Source organism: Plectropomus leopardus, chromosome 20 (genome assembly GCF_026936395.1).
Source record: "Plectropomus leopardus strain MGB_pleo_1.0 chromosome 20, ASM2693639v1, whole genome shotgun sequence".
Classification (NCBI taxonomy): domain Eukaryota; kingdom Metazoa; phylum Chordata; class Actinopteri; order Perciformes; family Serranidae; genus Plectropomus; species Plectropomus leopardus.
In genome coordinates this window covers 26,917,142-26,937,779 of record NC_142195.1, presented here as the reverse complement: position 1 = coordinate 26,937,779, position 20,638 = coordinate 26,917,142, and the positions used below count along the sequence as shown (strand labels likewise).

Genomic DNA, 20,638 nt, shown 5'->3' with positions numbered 1-20,638 from the left:
CGACACACTGTAGATCTGCCAGAACATATTTGCCTTTCTGTGCTTTTTTTATGGGGGAAAAAAAATCTAAGACTAAAGTGTAATATTTTGAGAAAACTTTTTTTTTTTTTTTTTACACAAGAAATAAGTTGTAATTTTTGGGGGTAAACTCAGGATGGCAACATCATATTTCTATATTAATTTGCTGAGAAACGACTGTTCTGTGTCAGTGATTTGAAATATTTAGATATATTTAGATATTTAAACATATTTAATATATATAATTTTGAGCAGGGTGCTTTCACATTACAGAAAACTAAAGAATTTGAGTTGACTGATTTTGGGGTCTGGATAAAAATTAACAAAAAGAAGAATATGGGAAAAATATTTGTATTTCCAGACTTTTCCCCCCAATTTTCTTATTTTCTCAGTGTAGTAAAAACCTTGGTTTCTTGAATTTGAGGAGAATTCGGCCTGGAAAGTCTTTGAATTTAGGAAAATGCAAGTTTTAATGTACTGACTATAAAAATACACCAATGTGTATGAATTACAACCCAAATTTTCTTTGGATGGTTTTATTTAAATCTGTTCTGTGTAGAAAAGTTGTATAAAAATAATTCATCACAGTCAGCGAGGTGTATTTTCAGTAAAAAATACAAAATTCTGATAAACAGCATGTAAAGAGAAAAGCTGAAGGACATGCAGACTTTCTGTGAAAATATTTAACTCTTAACAAAACACAGTCATACACGGGGTCACAATTATTACCAAATAATAAACGTATATTTAGGCAAATCAGAAAAGTCCCAGGATGAATAAATTCCAAAAGATTTAAAAATTCAAATTTTCAGAGCTTTTGACGCCTCCAGTCAGTGTATCTCTCCTGTTTAGAGTAATTTAGCCTCATTATAAACTTTAACTTTTTTTTAAAACCTGGTGATTTTCCTGGTAATTTGTTTTAGTGTCTAAACAGAAACTGGTCAGTATTTAGCAAGAGGCTGCAATGTAACCACTCAGGGCATGTTTGCACTGTCCATTTGCGTCCTCTAAAAGTGTTTGAGCAAGAAATAAATTAAAAACTTACGAGAAAATGACCTAGAAAAGAAAAAAAATATGTATGCATTTTTTTCTGTGACAATTTTTTAATTTATAAAATTAGAAAAAATATAAATTTAGTTTTCCAGCAATATTCCCCTAATTCCCCTTAATTTTCTGAAACCTCTCCAACACTATTTTTACGCTAGTTTTCTGGTAATTTTCGTCTCACTTTTTAGTAATTTCTTGGAATTTGTAGGGGATAGATCATTTCCAATTTTTCCATATTTATTTTCAAAGACATCAAACCAATGTGCTCAGCTTTCAAAGGGTTAAATGCTTGTAAAAGGCGTCTGAACGCAGCACAAGAAACCTGATGATCCAGGTTTCAATGGGTCAAACACGAGTGTGTTTACACTATTAGGAAGAGTGCAATTATCAAGGCTGGACGCTAACTATTGATTACTGTTGTTTTTAAGTAAATATTTGCTGTTGTTTTTAACTTTTGTTTGTGTTTTTTTACCTTCTACCACTGATATTTTGTAGTACATTGTGCAATGACAAAGTATTCTATTGTATTCTATTTCACAGTGTGGCTGATAGTTAAAATACCAATCTGAGCCTGTAAACGCCAAAATTAAGCACTTTCAGTGGCCTCTGACGGTGCAAAAAAGCCCTGAGTGGTTACTTTGAAGCCTGTTTCAGTGCTGCCAGCTGCCGCTCTCACTCAATACTGGACCAGTTTCAAAAAATGCTGTTCCCATTAATCAATAAGACACAAAAACACTGGAAAATAAGGTTCAAAATGACAAATACCAAAGTTAACCTTCACCCCGTCTCTGAGGCAGACTGGGATGACTGAGACAAATGCCAAATACGTAACAGAGTGAGACATCAGGTCAGTCAGCTGCAGTGTGAAGGCAAAAAATGCACACACACACACACACACACACACACACACACACACACACACACACACACACACACACACACACACAGAGTATGTCGCCTCAGTAAACTAAAGGGACAATGACGAAACAAACAAATTCAGTCCTAACAAACCAACCTGCAGTCGATCCTCCTCCGTCAGTCTGACGTCTTCAGTGCGATGGATCCTCTTCCAGTATGCACTCAGTTTATCCTTCTTCATTGAATCCAGTTTCCATGTTCATTTTTCGCAAAATCCCAGATTTATAAATCCATTTTACAAATCCTGAGGCAGCAGAGGACGTCAAAAATCTGAAAAATACTCCTCTAAATTTGCTCCTTGTTTGTTGTTTTCCGGAGTTATTACAAACACGTCCGGTATTCCGAAAAAATTGCTCTGTTTGATGGACTGAATGAATCAAAATCCCATTCGAGACTTCTTCTTCTTTGGCTGCGACGCCTGCGACGCCTGCGACGCCTGCGATAGTCCCCATCGACCCTGTGAACTCTGGGAGAGGGACTGAGAGAAACCCGACCAGACGGAGGCGTCCTGGGACAGATCCACCCTGAGGCTCCTCTGAGAGACGGACTGGGAGCTGCGGAGTTGAGGGGACGCCGCAGGTCGAGGTGGCATGCCGCTCCCCTCCTCAAGGAAATAACCGTCATGCTGTGAGGGTTCATCCTACAAACAGTCGGAGAAAAAGTTAAAAGGCGAATGATAATTTTGTGTTTTCAAAGGATTTTGGATGATGACCATTTCCTCATAACTTCCCTAGTTTGACTGTTGGGGTTTCCAACTTTACATTTAAGGGGACCGACCGAGTTACCTATCGAGTGCTGATTTACTTTGAATTGATTAAATTTCAGTCCCCAAAAAACAAACTAGGGTTAAAGAGAAAAAGAGAGCAGGACAGCATCCCCCTCCCAAAATGTGCAAACAGAAATTGCAACTATAAAATACGCCGAATGGAAACGCGTCAATTTAAAAAAAACAAACAAAAAGCTCACATTTATTGCATAAAAGGTTTTTACGCTGGCATGAGGTGGCGCTCCAGGTGATCGAAAAAAGCCAGATTTTGCAAAACTGCAATATAAACACTTTTCGGGATTTTCTAGGTCACATGACGCCATGTCTGCGTGCTCGTCAGTATGAACGGCTCCTTCATGATGCAGCAGGAGTTACAGTTAGGAGCCGTTACTGCATCTCATAACTCTGACAAAGTCGAGCGAATCATCCCCAAAGTTTTGAATCCACAGTTCCTCTGTGAAATCGTGGACTATCAGCTCCCAGAAACCCCTCATACGTGTTCGCTCGCATATATAAGGTGCTCGCGTTTATATTATACGCCTACGTCGCCTTTAACTGGACATAATGACGGTTAGTTTGGTGGCTGCAATAGAAATAAAGCTGCTGATGTTTTGAACATTCGTTGCCGTGGTTACTGGTTACTCTCAGTGGAAACACAGTCATGCAAGACCTGTTGCCGTGTAAACGGCCCCTAAATGTGACCGCTATTCAGCCGAGGGTCTGACTTACGTGACACGTGACTGAAGACAAACCTTCGTCTTACCTGAGATGCAAACAGGAAGCTGAGGTAGTCCTCGGCTGGACGCTTGCTCCTCTGACTGCCCGGTGGGGGGTCAGGTTTTGGCGTCTGGGACAGGACGAGGGCGCGGGAGCTGCTGGGCGTCTGCTGGTCATTTTGTTTACTTTTCACGCTCTGAGGTGTCGGCGTCGGCGTGGGAAGCGGAGTGGACGGGGCCGTGGCTCCTGGTGTCTCGCTCTCTGAAAAGCCGTCCAGCTGGGACAGTTTGTCTTCTGCGTCTGACACCGCCCCCTGACTCACCGCAGACGACCAGCCCGACAGATCGGAGACATCGTTCAGGTCTGACTGGTAGCTGACGGACGAGACGAAGCTCCCGGACAGCTCCAGGCGGCGGCCGGAGGCTCTCTTCGCCTCCTTCTCCCTCCTCCTCTTCCTCCTCAGAGCCTCCACCTTCTGCTCCGTGTTGAGCCCCAGATGGTCCACCCACCACGCCCGCCACGCCTCCTCCCCCTGCCAGGAGACTGTCAGGCGGTTGCTGATCTGATCCGTCCAGACGTCTGTGTCCACCCTGTCCGGCACCGCGACCACATCCTGAGCCCCGAGGGACGCGGAGGCGGTGCTGTGGACCAGCATCGAGCGCTCGGTCATGCACGCCCTCAGGTCGCGCCTCAGGCTCTGCACGCGCTCCTCCTCCGAATCTCTCGCTCTGTCGTCACACAGGCGGACGAGGTGTCTGCTGTCAACCGTGAGGTGCCGCTGGCGCCGTGGGCGGGGCTTTTTTCCTCGACTCTTTCGCATCAGTTTCTGGAGCCAGTGTTTCCACGTGACGAGAGCGCCGTCGCTGAGCTTCACCGGAGCCTCGGCGGGACCTGAGCTGACGTTTTCCTCAGGATTATTTAACTCTGCATCGTTCACAGCTTCGGCCTGTCCGCCCTCTCCCTCCGGCTCGAGCTCATCGTTGACGACCACCTGCAGCCCGGCCTGCTTCAGGTGCCGAGCTCTCCGTCCGGACTCTGAATCCTTGGAAGAGTCGGAGTCGGTGCTCCGCGCTCGTTGTTCCCTCTCCGGTGTTTCAGCCACAAACCTCTGCGTGGTCGGAGCCTGAGTCGGCCCGATGACGTCCTCGTCGCTCGACGTGTCCGAGACGACCATCTGAGAACGCAGCTGTTTGGCTGTTTTTCTCCCCGAAGTCGAGGCTTCTTCAGAAGTTCGTTTTGTTGGAAGTTCGGCGTCTGCAGCCGGAGGTCCGGAGGCGTCCGGCTGATCCGGCTCGAGGATCTGGTAGAAAATATCTCCGGCTTCCGTCAGCTGAAGGATACAGATACACTCGTGTCCGCCTGCTTCTCCTCCTCCTCTCGTCTGGATACAAGTCAGACCTGAAAACAAAAACGTTCGGCCATATCACATTTTATAATCTGTAAATTCATCTACTTTAGTTCGTCTTTAATTTGTCTCTTAATTTATGCTTTTGTTCAGTCTTGATCGTGTTTAATTCTAATATAACTACTATTATTTCTGTGTTTACTGCTAACAGTCTTTGAATTACATTTACTCTCATTGGTCGGGGTTGTTATTGTTATTTTTGTTTTGAATTGTTTCTCTTTTGTTTAATTCTACTTTAAATTTTGTCTGTCCAGGCCAAAAATAGGCATCTTTAGCCCCAAAAACTCTAACTCTGAGCGGTAATTTAAGCAAGAATACTCAATTTGCCCATTTATGTTTCTAGGATTTAGGAAGTTCCTCGGATTTGAGGGCATTTCTCAGACTTTAGGACCTTTCACAGATTTTGGTTTTTTTTTCCTCAGTTTTTTGGTCATCTGGGACTCAGCTAGAACTTCTGTCCGGGATCCTCCAATGGCACTTTTTCATCGCATTTTTACTGTGAATTAGGAAATGGGTTGGGGGGACCTTGGCACCCTCTGGGGTATCACTGCCACAGTGCATGGAGAGGCACAACACTGAGCTTGTTTATCAAAATGTTTTTGATAAAAACATGCAAAAGTTCATCGGATGTTCCTAAAGAATAACTCATATTAACCACCAACATCTTTTCCTGTCCCCCCATTAAAGCAGTCTGAAAAAACAGTGTGTCTGTTACAGTCTGTCCACCACTGTGCACAGTCAGAGCTCATGCTGCTCCAATCTGACCAAATATCAGCCATAATGTCATTATCTGCTCTTTGAAACTCCCAAAGGTTTGTTTCAACCTCACAAATCCAGTATAGGTTGACATCTAATAGACACCCTCACAGTCACTCACACACACACACACACACACACACACACACACACACACACACACACACACACACACACACACACACACACACACACCTGCAGCATGTGAGGACAGCCTGTTGGTTGCAGTCTCCAGGCGGTGAGGGATCTGGACAGGAAGGTGTCTGAGACTGTCTCTGGGTCTGAGCAGCGCCTGAGGAGGACCTCGACTGGAAGAGGCCTCCGCTCTGCCTCCTGAACACACACACACACACACACACAGTTTTATACAGATGTTCAAACTAAAATCTCTTTGATTTGCTCGTCTCTCGCCGCTCCTGTCGACTGACCTGAGTACTGCAGCATTGTGATCTCCTGAGAGCTCTGAGAGCCCAGCAGGATCTTTGTGGTTTTCGCCGCGCCACCTGAAGAGGAACCACGGACAGCGTGACAAAACATGGGTGGAGACTGCATCATGTGGTCCCACTTGATCATGGGCATGCAGGGGAAACGCTCGTCCATGATGTACGCCGAGTACTGACGGAGACAGACAGGGCGAGAGAGGTGCAGTTAGAGGAATTTAGGAAATAATTTCGAAACTCTTTAGGTTCAAAGGATGCCACACGTGTGCAGAGTTAAAATTTCACACATACACCTGTGAGGACTCTGACATGCAGTGGTATTAAGCAGGTACTCGACTTGCGCAGCATTTTAAACACACTCGCCCAAATTCAGCCTGACATATCTGGGATCTCTGGAAACTTCAGTATGTTTTCCATACTTTATAATAAAGTTGTATGCGTTTGTGTGTAACTGTGTGTGTCGTTTGTGTTAAAATCGATGTACCTGTGTGGTGATGAGGTGGTGGAACGGGTGGACGTCTCCCAGATATTTGGACAGTATGAGTCTCTCGCCACTGCGACACTCGGAAGTGTTGCTGATACGAAACAGAGTGTGACTCGAGGCCGGACTCTCCTGGAGGGACACAGGAGGAAGGGGACGGACAGGACGGGTCAGAGGGGTGAAGGACAGAGACAGGAGACATGTCCGTCCGTGGGAGGTGAAGAACGAGCCTCTTAAGTGAAACATACTATAAAATTAATGCTATAATAAAATATATTGATTTTAAAATTAATTCTTAAGTCGTCAGGAAGAGGACACTAAATTTTTTGTCTCCTCTTGGGTCCCTTTAAAAGCAAAGCAACAGATTTTAGACACTTTTTTTTTTTTTTTTTTATGCAGAGGTGAACAAAGTAAGATCGATGCCCCGAAGCAGTGAAATACCAAAAAAAAGCAAGATGTGCAAAATAAGTAATTTTTTTTAATGGATTTGCAATAAGCATCCCATTTTTAGATTTTTTATTTTAGGAACGATAATTTTTGCATTTCATTTTTACAGAGAAAAATGTATAAAATGTGGACGATGAGATTTTATTTTGCCGAAAATTGCAGCTCCTGCAATTTGGAAATTAAACTTGGGCATGTGATTCCAATAACAGGGTTTATACACATTTTTACAAATACATTTCTATAACTTTAATAGAAAAGTTTATACAGTTATACAAATATAACTGGCTGTATTTTGTATTTATTTTACTGCCTTTTTTTTCCTTTTAAGGCATGTTGGCATATTTTTTCCACTCAAAATTTTGGGTGATTTTTTAAAATAAAAATTATTATTTTTTCTTTAAAAATCACCATATATGACACAATTCATCACTGCCAGACACCGTAAAAACCTAAATAATCATTGGATTTGATCTTTTTAAAAAATGTTATCCACATTGAAATATTACAAGACAACCAACACGACGTCTCGTCTCACCCTGATGTCTGTGAGCTCCACCCCCGTCCTGTCCACGTACAGCATCACCCTCGGGTGGGCGGAGAACTCGCACCATCGCCATGACGACTTGGCGTTGAAGTACAGGTTGTGATCTTCCTCCTTAATCTTCTGCAATCTGACGAGACATTTTAATTTTAATCTGATTTGAAAGATTAAACGCCTGTTTGTGTGAGAAGAGTCGGTGAAACCGTCCTCACCCTCTGCCGACGGTCCACAGGTGTGCTGCTCCGCTCTCACTCGCCACCAAAACTTCACCTAAAATATGAGGACTGACCACACAAAGCACACTTTAACACCTCTCTTTGATTTTTTTTTCACTATAACTGTATGTTATAATTTCATGTTGATCAATCTCGATGTAAATATTGACTTTTTGGTCTTGTTTTTACCATAACTGTTATTGTACGTCACCCCGATATTTTCTCTTTAGTTTTTCTTCCCTAACTAGGGACAGGAGTTGGACACGAGCAATAGCTGTAATCTCTATACGTCAAACATCAGCTACTGCAGCTGCTCGACTATAAATCACTGTGGCTCAGCGCCAAAATATATCTCCGACATGCCTGTGACACGTGAACCTTCAAGGACCCTCAGGACATCTGGAGCCGACACACTGAGCGTCCCGAGAGTCAGAGCTCAACATGGAGAAGCAGCGTTTTGTTATCACGCAGCACAAACCTGGAAGAACTTCCCAGAAGTCAAAGCTAAAAACTTTTTTTTACACTGTTATTATCTTTGCTCCTCTTCTCTGCACTTTTGCTATTTTTAATGATGATTTGAAAAATTAAAAAAAAATTGTAATTGATTTTTTACCTTTTTTCTTTTATCTCTTTTGTAATAAATCCTTATCTTTTATGATATTTTACTGCTCTGTAAAGCCCTTTGAACGGCCCCATTGTATGAAATGTGCTCTACAAATAAAGCTGCCTGCCCTACAGCTTGTTTGTAACAGGTGGAAGTTTCATTATTTTGTGTTGCACTGTCCTCCTTGATGGTCGCTCACCTGACGCTGATGCAGGTCGCCACCTCTCTGGTGTTGACAACTTGCAGCAGACGAGGCTCGTTTCTTTCACTGAACCTCCAAACTCCACACAGGTGATGGGACCGCACCGCGACACAACCTGCAAATAACATCCAGTGTTAACGACAACGTCTTTCCATCGCGAACACGAGACTTTGTCAATGAAAAACAGATCTTTAAGCGTAAAAACTGTGCATGCATGTTTTGTTTACCTTGACGAGATGAGTCTATTTGCATTAAGGAGATTTTTTTAAAATTAAAATTAATGTATAAAATTAGACTAAAATGTAAAGACTTCTCTCAAACTGGACTAAAACTATGAAGAATTAAATTAACTAACGTGACTAAATCTGTGAAGTTTTTTCAAATCTGCTGCTAAATTATAACCACAACAAAAATCTACTGGCTACTGGCTTTAAAAAGAAAAATCAGTATCAGCCAACATGCTGATTCCTGCAGATACGACAAACCTTTTTTTTAATTGGCAAAATAGCATGTACAAAACATCAACCCTAAATTTAAGTATTTTTCTTATTTTGCACAATGAATGAGTATTACATTCACTGATCATCATTGTATCTTATGTCTCCATCTGCTGGTGGGCCATCACAATAAAAGTATGCATAATATTATAATCTAAAAACAGACGAGACCTGATGATCACTAAATTTAGTTGGGGATAAAAGTGAAAATATGTAGATATTGGTACCTGCAAATAAGGTTGTTGTTATATTTATACTGGCCAAAAAAACAAAAACAACTAATATTGTACATCTGGAAATGTATAACTATAAATCCACATTCATTTTATCACCTTAAAATTATGTTTTAGTCAAAATTGGGTTTTTCATATAATCTGTGACAACTTTTTAACATTATGTGAGGTGGGTTTTTTTTTAAGTTATAAGCATTTTTGGACTTTTCATGGTTCATGTCATTTTTTACGATATGAAACACAAAAACTACGCTCAGAGAGAGCCTTTTCATGCTATGGTGATTTCTGAATATTTTTTTGCACTTACAGTCGTTGAGCAGGGAGGCGGTGCTGATCTGTCTGACGGGGCCTTTCAGCTGGAAACTGATCGGGCTGCTGCTGATGTCCACGCGGGAGGATCCTCCTCTGTGGTGCTGCAGCTCCACTCTGTGGAAATCTGAGGAACCACATTAAGAACCAGAAACAACAGAAAAAACGCCGCTCTGCGTCACATCTTCCTCACATCTTCCTCACACATTTTTGATTCATATCACAAAATCAAATGTAGGTTGAAGGTAGAAAAAAAGTATTTCTCTTAGAGAAAATAGCTGCTTCGTGAAACTGCTCACAACAAGGTCTGTGAGTTATTTTAAGAATTTTTTTAAAAAATTTTTGGTTAAACTGCACCGTTAACCCTTTGTAAACGGAGCAAATCGCCTTGATTTCTTAAAAAAAAAAAAATTAAAAGAGGGCAATGAGCAACTTGTTAGGCCTACAAGAAAATTAGTTAAAAAACAACCCACACAAAAAACACGTTAAAATATAATAATAATAAGCATATTTTTGGAGTAACACAGTTTTAATAATATAAATTTTAATAATTATGATTTTTTTTTTGATAATTTTCCAGTGAGTTTCTCCACCTCTCTGCTATTTTCAGGTCATTTTCTTGGTTTTAAAGGAAATCAAACCAATTTGCTCGCGTTTCAAAGGTTTAAATGCTTGTGAAAGGTGTCTGATCGCAGCACAAGAAAACTGATGATCCAGGTTTTTAAGGGTTAAAGAACCTACAGGGGTTTAAATCTTTGTCAGTATTTGATCTGCAGGATACTGAGGCGGTTCAGTCCCCGGTTTCTGGGGTAGAGGAGGCAGCCGTGCTGAGAGTCGCCGCCGCTCTGCGAGAAGGGGACAAAGGCCAGAGCGCCCCCTGTGGCTCCTTCGGAGAACAGCATGCGGTCTCTCTGCTCCGTCAGCTCCTCGAACAGCAGAGGAGCCAGCAGCTCAGGAGGGATGGCGGGCACTGCGTCCCACAGCAGGGCGCTGTACCTGTTTAGCATTTGACAGGGATACGGCTGCGTACACCTGGAGAAAAGATAAAAATGACGACATAAAAACACAAATCAGACGACTGGAGACGTGAACTCATCAGTCAGGTCGACTTACGTTTTAAACTCCAGCTTGTTGAGGAACCCTGACAGCCTCCCGATGCGGACTGAATCCTTGCGACCTCTTTGCTTTAAAAAAAAAAAAAATCCATAAAACACCTCAGTCTATAAATAAAGCTGCCGGAGCATAAACTGTAAAAAAAAACCCTTTATTTATTTCTTTATTTATTTTATTTTATTTTTTATCTTACCCATTTCCGTCTTTCTCTGAAGTTGAAGCTTCCACTCAATATTTCACCCATGCACTCGAAGACGTCCTGACGGTGGTCCAGATAGAAGTTCTGCATCTAAACCCAAATTCTGTTTATTAATCCCAAAGAACAAAACAAAAAAAGGCAAAAAACAAACAAGATCTGAGGCTGCAGAGCTCGGATGTGTTCACACTAATTGTGTAAATTACGACTCTGGTGTGTCTGCGGCTGTTTATTCCAATCACGAGGCCATAACGCCACATTATGCATGAAATATTCAAAGGGTTCATACAGACAAGGTCAAATCAAATTCAAGGAGTTTCAGGTACATATTCAAACACTAATGTTCATTTTTTAAGGAAAATTGTTTCACTCATTTGAAAATGGAGCAAAAGGTGCTTCAAGCTTCAAAATAAAGTGTCACCATGGATATTTACTTTATACAATACTGACACAATGATGGAAAGTTTGACTGCAAAACGGTGCACAACTCACATGTTCTGTGAAGTCTAAAGGATCCGGAGGCTTCAACGGCCAAACGAAAGCTGGAAAAAATGTTTAACGGGTTTTTAAAATGATAATATATAGAATTTTTTTACTTCTCACCAAGATTACTTAATAAGTAAATAAATATATAGCCACAAAATTTTGATTTATCTCACTGTTTCCGATCCAAGTTTATTTATAAAGCACATTTAAAATCAAAAACAGTTGGCCAAAGTGCTGTACAGTTAAAAAATATGAGAAAAAAAGGAAAAAACTATACAGACAAATCAGGAAAACAGACAATAAAAATATTTCAAAAATAAATACCAAAATATATAAATTTTTCTAAAACAATAATAATGAAAATATTATAGAAAGGCAATACTCATGATGAGCTGAAAGACAGGTTTAATTTATCTAATATTTACTGACCCTTAATTATGTATGCACTGATCAGGTGTTAAGTCTCAGCGCTCCGGATCTGAACTGAAGGATTAACATGAACTGCGGTCTGAGACCCAAATGACCTCCAGGATAAAATCAGCGATCAGGGACTTACAGTTTTTCGGAGACAGGAGAGGAAGCGGAACCGGCTCAGTGTGATGCCACGTCTCCCCTCTGACATGATGTCTGGGTGTAAACGTCCAGCTGGACAGAGGACCAGAGCCGCCCTGAAAACACGAAAAAACGCACTGTAAGCATCGTATTTTAATTCTCCATCTAGTATGCATGATTTCACGTTAATCCCACGACAGAAGAGCCCTGATTATCACTTAAATTTGGTGGATATATATATATATACATATAACATATAAGTCAAAAGAGTTATTACCATATATACCGTCATATCGGATATCAGCCAAAAATCCAATATCGTACATCACTAAGTTTTTATAGCTTTTGGCAATGATTGATGGTGTTATTTTGGCAGTTTTTTTTAAAACATGCCAGCAAGTTTGACGTTTTGCACCACCCCATAACCTCTTATAAATAATGACCCTAATACAGTTAATAAATGCACATCAATCCTTTGAAATCAGAGGAAATTTGGCTTCATTTCTTTCAAAACATTGGAAAAGCAATAAGCAATGAAAATCCCAAAATTAACAAGAAATTAACAAAAGGTAAAGAAAAAATCCTTGAAAATTAGTTTGAAAAATAAAAATGTAAAACAATTTAACAGTAATTTAATACAATAATAATAATTTTGTCACAATTACACATTCAAACTTATGCCATAATATTGAACATATAATTATAGTATGATTTTCCCCTGGCTTATATCTCATTTAGTAAAAGATCAAAGAAAATTCATTGAAAATTAGTTTTAAAAAGGAAAAACAGAAAAAAATTCATAAAAAAATGCTTAAGAATTACAAAAAGTTGATAGTGATTTGTTATAGTAATAATTTATCTACATTCAAATTAATTTTGTTTACAATGACATAATATTGAACATATAATTATAAATATATTTTTGTCCTTAGCTTCTATCTTATTTAGTAAAAGGTCAATGACAATTCCTTGAAAATTAGTTTAAACAAAAGAGACAAAAAAATAAATTAAAAAAAGACAACCGTCGAAAAACTGCTTAAAAATTACAATATTATCTAATAATAATATAGTATTAATCATATTTACATATTCGCAAATACGTTAAAAACGATAATTTATTGAACATGTACTCGTACAGTTTTCCCCGACTTTTCAAAAATAATTTTCTACAGCTACTATTTGTTTTTTCGCAATATTTCCTCGCCAAATTACTCATTGCCTTTTTCTATAGGTTTTGCACAACCCCGTTATCTCACATAAATAACGAACAGTCCCTAAAACAGCTGATAGTTTCGCATTAATCGATAATAAAACATTAATTTGGAGCCTTTTATAGCTATAAAATATGCATGTAAATATTGTCAGAACAGAGACTGGCCTCTGTATATGTGCTGATTGATTAGAAATAATAATTATCCATAACTTTTAGTGGTTATTGATTTGACAGGTGACTAACCTGAGGTCTGATCCGGTCGTAGCTGCCCCAGTTTCCAGCGCTGTGTGTCAGGACCGAGTCCGGAGGTCCGCACTTGTAAAACGACGGAAAAAGCTGCGTTGGGAATTGATAATCCATTTTATTTATCGATAACGAACTAAGACAGCTGCTCGGTGCCGTGATGAAGCACGTGTGGATGTCCCTCGGTCCTCTCGGTGTGTCCGGGGACAGGTCTGAACATGTTGTCCTCCGGTTCGGCTAACGTTAGCTCCGCTGCTACCTGTCCGCGAGCACCAACAAACACCTTTCTGCCTTTTTACCCGCCATGACACGCGCCCACGAGCTCAAACTAAATGTTGCGCGCGTCGAGTTGAAGGTGGCAGCACGGAAAGACACAAAACTGTGGTAAAATTGTCCGAAAATTTTCACTGTATTCCTGAACACGTGCAGAGGAAACGACCGGAAAACGAAAGTCAAGCTCCGCGAGCGAGCGCGCGCTATCACAACAATAAGACTTCCGGTTCGTCTGCTTCCGAAAGTGGCGAAACGTCTATCTTGGCAAAACAATAAAATTGCGAAATAACATGTAGAATAACACGAAACGTAATATAGCAAAGAATAATAAGATAAATAAAAACGCACATCAATGAAATCGACTTCAAAAAAAGTAGTCTTTGGGCTTTTATTTTGAAGGGGATGGGGGAAACCGGATGTCTCAAACCGGGGCGTTTCTATTATTTGGCTTTTGGGGGCGCTGCTCTTCCTACTGTGCCACAACTTATTTTATGTTTTAATAGTGATTGAGTCATTCTATGTCTTTTTTTTTAGTAACAGAAAAAACAGCCTCAGATAAAACAGCTTCCTTTATTTGTTTATTTTATGCAGACAGAGTTCTCAATGGACGGGAAAATTACAACCCCAACCGACCCACGTAAGTTTAAGCCTTAACTACTGAAATACTGAACCTGAGTGCTAACCAGCTGAAAAAAAAAGTGATGCGTTACTTATGCATATTTGAACACTAGAATATTTTGTTGTGACTCACTTCATACGCGTGAGTTACTGGCGCGAGAGACTGTCGTTTAAATATAACAGGCTGCTATTAATGACTGTTAACTGGGGTTCTGCTAACTTGCTAGTACAACCAATAGCTGTAATCAAGTAACAAAAAAATGTTTTGTCAATTTACCAGATAATCCGACCTCCTCACTCACTTTCCTCCAAGCGAGCTCCTTTTTTGTAGAAAAAAAAACTTGTATCAAAGAGCTTGGGTTAGTCACAGACCGCAACGAAAAGTTTCTCATTCATCTTGCCTTTTGAATGAACAGCCGCCAGTACATCCTGTGTTATACGATGTCATACGTTTCCGGAGGATATCAATGCTGATTGGTTATTGCGGTGTGAATCGGTCGCTGTAGTTCAGATTTTCAACTATCATGAATCACGAAAATGCGCAAATCACTTCATTTGCGCTGCTTAAGTCACACGTATTGCATTTATCGCATTGCGTCCATTGTGCCGGTGGGCGCAAATTTAGGTCTGTCTGCGTCTTTGCATTGACTTTGAATATAAACACGCAATGCAAAGCACTCGCATTGTGTCCGGTGTAAATGCACTGTCTGGCAGCTTAGGACTTTGCCCTCTGGACTTTGGGCTTTATTACTTATGAGACCTTTAACAAGCACAAAAACACAATACAACACAACAGTTTAAAAAATGCCATCAAAATTTGTTTTTAATCCTGCTACAACTTTTGAGTTCGAAGAGGAGTTTCTCACCAGACATTATGAAAAGTTCCATCTGGTTTCTTGGTCGTGTTGCTGATGGCATCATACAGTTCCTTCAGTATTTTCAGTATCTGAATTTGCATCTGAGTTTTGTGTTCAGTCGGCTCTGAACAAGGTCCACCCGTCCAGTGCAACAGCTTGATCCAGGATGTTGGGGGTAAACCACGTCTCTGTTTCTTGGTCGTGTTGCTGATGGCATCATACAATTCCTTCAGTATTTGCAGTATCTGAATTTGCATCAGAGTCTTGTGTTCAGTCGGCTCTGAACAAGGTCTGCCCGTCCAGTGCAACAGCTTGATCTGGGATGTTGGGGGTTAACCATGTCTCAGTTTCTTGGTCGTGTTGCTGATGGCATCATACAATTCCTTCAGTATTTGCAGTACCTGAATTTGCATCAGAGTCTTGTGTTCAGTCGGCTCTGAGCAAGGTCCATCCATCCAGTGCAACAGCTTGATCCGGGATGTTGGGGGTTAACCACGTCTCTGTTTCTTGGTCATGTTGCTGATGGCATCATACAATTCCTTCAGTATTTGCAGTATCTGAATTTGCATCAGAGTCTTGTGTTCAGTCAGCTCTGAGCAAGGTCCTCCCGTCCAGTGCAACAGCTTGATTTGGGATGTTTGGGGTTAACCATGTCTCTGTGAGGGTGTGCCCAGAGCAGACAACATGGTATTATTTCCTTTATGAATACTTTTCATACAGCTCACTTCCTTCGTCAGAGAAACACGGGGTCCCTCCACAAATCCTCACTGGACTTTGACTGAGGTGCAAAACCTAAATTGAGTTTCGAGTGTAACGGGTTTGTTGAGGACCCAGATGCAGTACACAACAACGCTCTGGCAGTCGGTAATAACTTTTATTAATACCAACACAAATGAAGTTCAGCTTACAGACTGTTCGTTCTTCGGGCTGTGAGCCCTAGTAATGTCTCTGGGAGTCACACGAAGCGAAGAAACAAAGCTTGTACCCACTGTGGCTGGTGACGAGGAAACCCCGTAGCTCCACGAGCCGACAACACGTGTGGGAGCATTGTCGGGGGTCGAGTTGAAGAGTGGTCGGGGGCAGGCAGGGGTTCGGTCACCGGGAAGTCCGTCCGCGGGGACAACAGCACCAACAGGGAACAGGCAGAAGAATCGTCGAAGCCGAGCAGAAAGGTCTTTACCAGTGAAGCCGTCAGATTTCCGGAACGCCGAAACAGAGCAAGTGGTCGGGGACAGAAGGCAGGTAGGTTCACGGGGAGTCAGGCAAGGAGAGCAGGTCGGGAACAGGCAGAGTCGGTACCGGAAGATCCGGCAGGAAAACGCTGGAAAGACATGCATGCTGCAGAGGACGATCTGGCAATGAGTGTGTGGGCTGGAGTGTCTTAAATACCGGGTTGATGATGATGAGCTGCAGCTGTGGGGAGAGCAGGCTGCAGCAGTGGGCGGGGCTTGCAGGTAGAGCAGGTCAGAGGAAGGTGAGTGGAAAGTTACTGGCAGTGAGGGGGAGGAGGAGAATGCAGGAACCATGACAGAACCCCCCCCCTCAAGGGACGGCCCATGACGTCCCAAACCAAGTCCACAGAAATTGGGTGGGCGGAGGGGCCAGGAGGAGGGCTAGAATTCCTCGGAACCCTCCGAACCAACGTCGTCGTCGTCATCAGAAGACGGGTCAACCCCCACCGGCGAGGCGGGATCCCCCGTGCAGGAACCCATACCAGACGGCCCAGGAACCGGAGAAGAAGGGGGAGCGGAGGCAGAAGCCCCCCCCATCAGGAGCAGCTGGGAGGGCTGATCAGGATGGAGACGGTGAAGTCCCTAATCAGCTGGTCGTCCCAGGATCTGCCGAGCCGGGACTCCAGGACCGCTCCTCCGGGCCATATCCCTCCCAGTCCACCAGGTATTGCAGTCCTCTACCCCGGCGACAAGAGCGAAGAAGGCGCCGTACGGTGTACACTGGAGCTCCATCGATGAGGCGAGGAGGAGGAGGAGGCCGGGAGGCGGGCTGCAGAGGGCTCTCCCTGACAGGCTTGAGCTTGGAGACGTGGAAGGTCGGGTGAATCTGCGCATGGAGCTGGGCAGCTTGAGGCGATACCGCCACCTCGTTGACCACCTTCTTGACCGGGAAGGGACCAACAAACTTGGGAGCCAGCTTCCGGGACTCCACCCTCAGGGGAAGATCTTTGGTGGACAACCAAACATTCTGTCCAACCTGGTATGGAGGAGCCTGGGAGCGGCGGCGGTTGGCCACGGAGGTGTAACGAGCGGCGGTCCGCAGGAGTGCAGACCGGGCTCGAGACCAGGTTCGCCGGCAGCGACGGATGAAGTTCTCCACCGACGGGTAAGAAGTCTCCATCTCTTGGGCCGGGAACAGGGGAGGCTGGAAGCCGTATGCACACTGGAAAGGCGTGAGTCCGGTGGCAGAACTGACCAAGGTGTTGTGGGCGTATTCCACCCAAAGGAGCTGGGAGGACCAGGAGGCGGGATGGCTGGATGCCATACAGCGAAGCGTGGTCTCCATTTGTTGATTCATCCGCTCCGACTGGCCGTTGGACTGGGGATGGTATCCAGAGGACAGGCTGGTGGATGCTCCCCGTAGGCGGCAGAACTCCCTCCAGAATGCGGACGTAAACTGGGGCCCTCGATCCGATACCACGTCAGTGGGAAGGCCGTGCAGACGGAAGACGTGGAGCAGCATCAGCTCCGCGGTCTCTTTGGCAGAGGGGAGCTTGGGCAGAGCAATGAAGTGAGCCATTTTGCTGAACCGGTCCACCACTGTCAGGATGGCTGTGTTGCCGTCTGACAGTGGCAGACCCGTGACAAAACTGCCGGGACAGCGCATCCGGTTTGATGTTTCGGGAACCGGGTCTGTAGGAGAGCGTGAAGAGGAATCTGGCGAAGAACAGGGCCCACCAGGCCTGGCGGGAGTTGAGTCTTTTGGCAGACTTGATATACTCAAGATTCTTGTGATCTGTCCATACCAGAAACGGGACCTGGGTACCCTCCAACCAGTGGCGCCACTCCTCCAACGCCAGCTTCACCGCCAGCAGCTCCCGATTCCCGATGTCGTAATTCCTCTCGGCAGGGGATAGTCGCCTGGAAAAGAAGGCACAGGGATGCAACTTCCCATCTTCGGCTGAGCGCTGGGAAAGGACGGCCCCTACTCCCACATTGGAGGCGTCGACTTCCACCACAAACTGTTTATCGGGGTCAGGGATGAGGAGGATGGGTGCCGAGCTGAAGCGTCTCTTCAAATGTTGGAAGGCTTCATCGGCGGCCGGGGACCAGCGAAACGGAATCTTGGACGAGGTGAGAGCCGAGAGTGGAGCTGCCACTGTGCTGTAGCCCCGGATGAATCTTCGGTAGAAGTTGGCAAAGCCCAGGAAGCGCTGTAGCTGTTTACGTGAGTCGGGCACGGGCCAGGAGGAAACAGCGGAGACCTTGGCGGGGTCCATCTCCATCCGGTTGTGCCCAATGATGTAGCCCAGGAAGGAGACGGAAGTGGCGTGGAAATCACATTTCTCCGCCTTGAAGAATAATGAGTTCTGTAACAGGCGCTGCAGAACTGTCTGGACATGATAGATATGTTCATGTCGGGACTGGGAGAAGATCAGGATGTCATCGAGGTACAAGAAAACAAATTTATTCAAAAAGTCTCTCAGAACATCGTTGATCAGAGCCTGGAAGACTGCTGGGATGTTGGTGAGTCCAAATGGCATCACGAGGTATTCGTAGTGTCCATTGGGTGTGTTGAACGCCGTCTTCCACTGGTCTCCCTCTCGGATTCGGACCAGGTGATACGCATTGCGGAGATCCAGTTTGGTGAAGATGGTGGCTCCTTGCAACAGTTCAAAGGCCGACGCGATGAGAGGGAGAGGGATAGCGGTTTTTTAACCGGTATGTCATTCAGGCCTCTGTAATCAATACAGGGTCAAGCAGAGATCCATCCTTCTTCCCACGAAGAAAAACCCGGCCCCAGCAGGAGAGCGAGGAAGGCCGGATAATACCAGACGCCAAAGAGTCATTAATGTAGGTCTCATGGCCTCCCTCTCTGGCCCGGAAAGGGAGTAGAGACCCTTGGGTGGAGTCGAACCGGAAGGAGGTCGATGGCGCAGTCATAGGCTCGGTGAGGGGAAGAGAAGTCGCCCTTGACTTATTGAACACCTCCCTGAAGTCATGGTATTCAGGAGGCACCATGGAAACATCCAGGGAGGAACCAGAACTGAAGGATGGAGTGGGGTCACTTGACTGTCTGAGGCAGACCTGTCGACACGATGGACTCCAAGCCAGAATCGAACCTGTAGACCAGTCTATGTGTGGGTTGTGTCGGCGAAGCCAGAGGTATCCCAAGATTAGGGGCAGATTCGGAGACCTTAGAACGGGAAATTGGATGGTCTCGTGATGTCTCCCTGATAGCTGCATGGCGATGGGGGTGGTCTGATGAGTCACAGTTCCCAACAGATGACCATCCAAGGCACTGGCCGGCACAGGACGAGGGAGAGGGATCTGTTGCACCCCTAATTATGCAGTGAGCTCCTCGTCAATCAGGTTTACATCAGCCCCAGAGTCAATGAATGTGGCAAGAGTGTGAAACCCCTTCTTAAGCCGGAGCTGGACATGAAACAGGGGACGAGGAATGGGGGCAGAGTTCTGGGATCGGCTCAGCAGAATGCCCCCTCTTACTGGACAGTTGGAGACAAAATGGCCGGCTTGCCCACAGTAGAGACACAGATTGCCCCGATGTCGTCTCTCCCGCTCCTCAGAAGTCAGCCGGGTGCGCCCCACCTGCATGGGCTCTGTCCCCCTGCAGGGGTTCAGAGGGAAGACCAGAGGAAGTTCCAGGCTGAAAGGAGAGAGCCCGACGAGTCTCCCTCTCCCGGAGCCGCTCCTTTCTCCTCGCCTGGATGCGCCTGTCCAATCGCGTGGTGAGTTCGATCAGACCATCCAAGGAATGAGGGAGATCGAACGAAACCAGTTCATCCTTTATATATGGGGCGAGACCATTGAGGAATGCATCACACTGGGCAGCCGGGTTCCAGTCACTTTGTCGAGCCGTCGTTCTGAACTCGATAGCAAAGTCTGCGCCGGTCCGATTGCCCTGACGTTGATTCAGGAGTCCCCAGTGGTGTCAGGACCAGCAGGAATCGCCCAAACCTGCGTAGAGTTCCTCAGCCGGCTTGAAAAGACACAAGCCGGGCGTGTTCTCTCCCACTCTGCAGTTCCCCATAGACGAGCTCGACCCGTGAGGTGATTAATAGCGAAGGCAACTCTGGCTCCCTCTCAGGCGAAGGTGTGGGGTTGCAATGCAAACAGGATTGAACAGTTTGTCAGGAACGGATTGCAACCCTCAGGATCTCCAGCATAGCATTCAGGGACCCCTACCCAGGGTTCAGGAGCGGCGATGGATGATGACGTAGGAGCGTGAGCGGGCTGGGCAGGAACTGGAGCCGGAGCGGCGTGCTGAGTCAGCGTGGTCGCCATCTGTTGCACTTGCG

At 44.5% G+C, this 20,638-nt stretch overlaps 1 protein-coding gene across 1 annotated transcript; it reads right to left on the bottom strand.

Annotated features, from left to right (window-relative positions):
* Positions 1 to 520: 520 nt before the first annotated feature.
* Positions 521 to 13,862, bottom strand: taf1c (TATA-box binding protein associated factor, RNA polymerase I subunit C). The gene is made up of 15 exons (XM_088070809.1): positions 13,400 to 13,862; positions 11,948 to 12,059; positions 11,398 to 11,447; positions 10,903 to 10,998; positions 10,710 to 10,780; positions 10,378 to 10,628; positions 9,595 to 9,723; positions 8,555 to 8,672; positions 7,749 to 7,820; positions 7,531 to 7,666; positions 6,552 to 6,680; positions 6,056 to 6,242; positions 5,823 to 5,960; positions 3,513 to 4,864; positions 521 to 2,623 (listed from the first exon to the last, which is right to left on the bottom strand). Exons 1-15 carry the CDS (start codon positions 13,514 to 13,516, stop codon positions 2,360 to 2,362), a joined length of 3,222 nt encoding a protein of 1,073 aa, XP_087926935.1. The 5' UTR covers positions 13,517 to 13,862; the 3' UTR covers positions 521 to 2,359.
* Positions 13,863 to 20,638: the final 6,776 nt, after the last annotated feature.

What these genes read in the sequence shown, in the direction of transcription:
- taf1c (XM_088070809.1), bottom strand. Translation starts at nt 13,516, where the DNA reads ATGGATTATCAATTCCCAACGCAGCTTTTTCCGTCGTTTTACAAGTGC. An exon ending in ACGACCGGATCAGACCTCAG is followed by an intron (nt 12,060 to 13,399) that starts GTTAGTCACCTG and finishes TCGTGTTTTCAG; the next exon opens with GGCGGCTCTGGTCCTCTGTC. An exon ending in TCAGAGAAAGACGGAAATGG is followed by an intron (nt 10,781 to 10,902) that starts GTAAGATAAAAA and finishes TTTTTTTTAAAG; the next exon opens with CAAAGAGGTCGCAAGGATTC.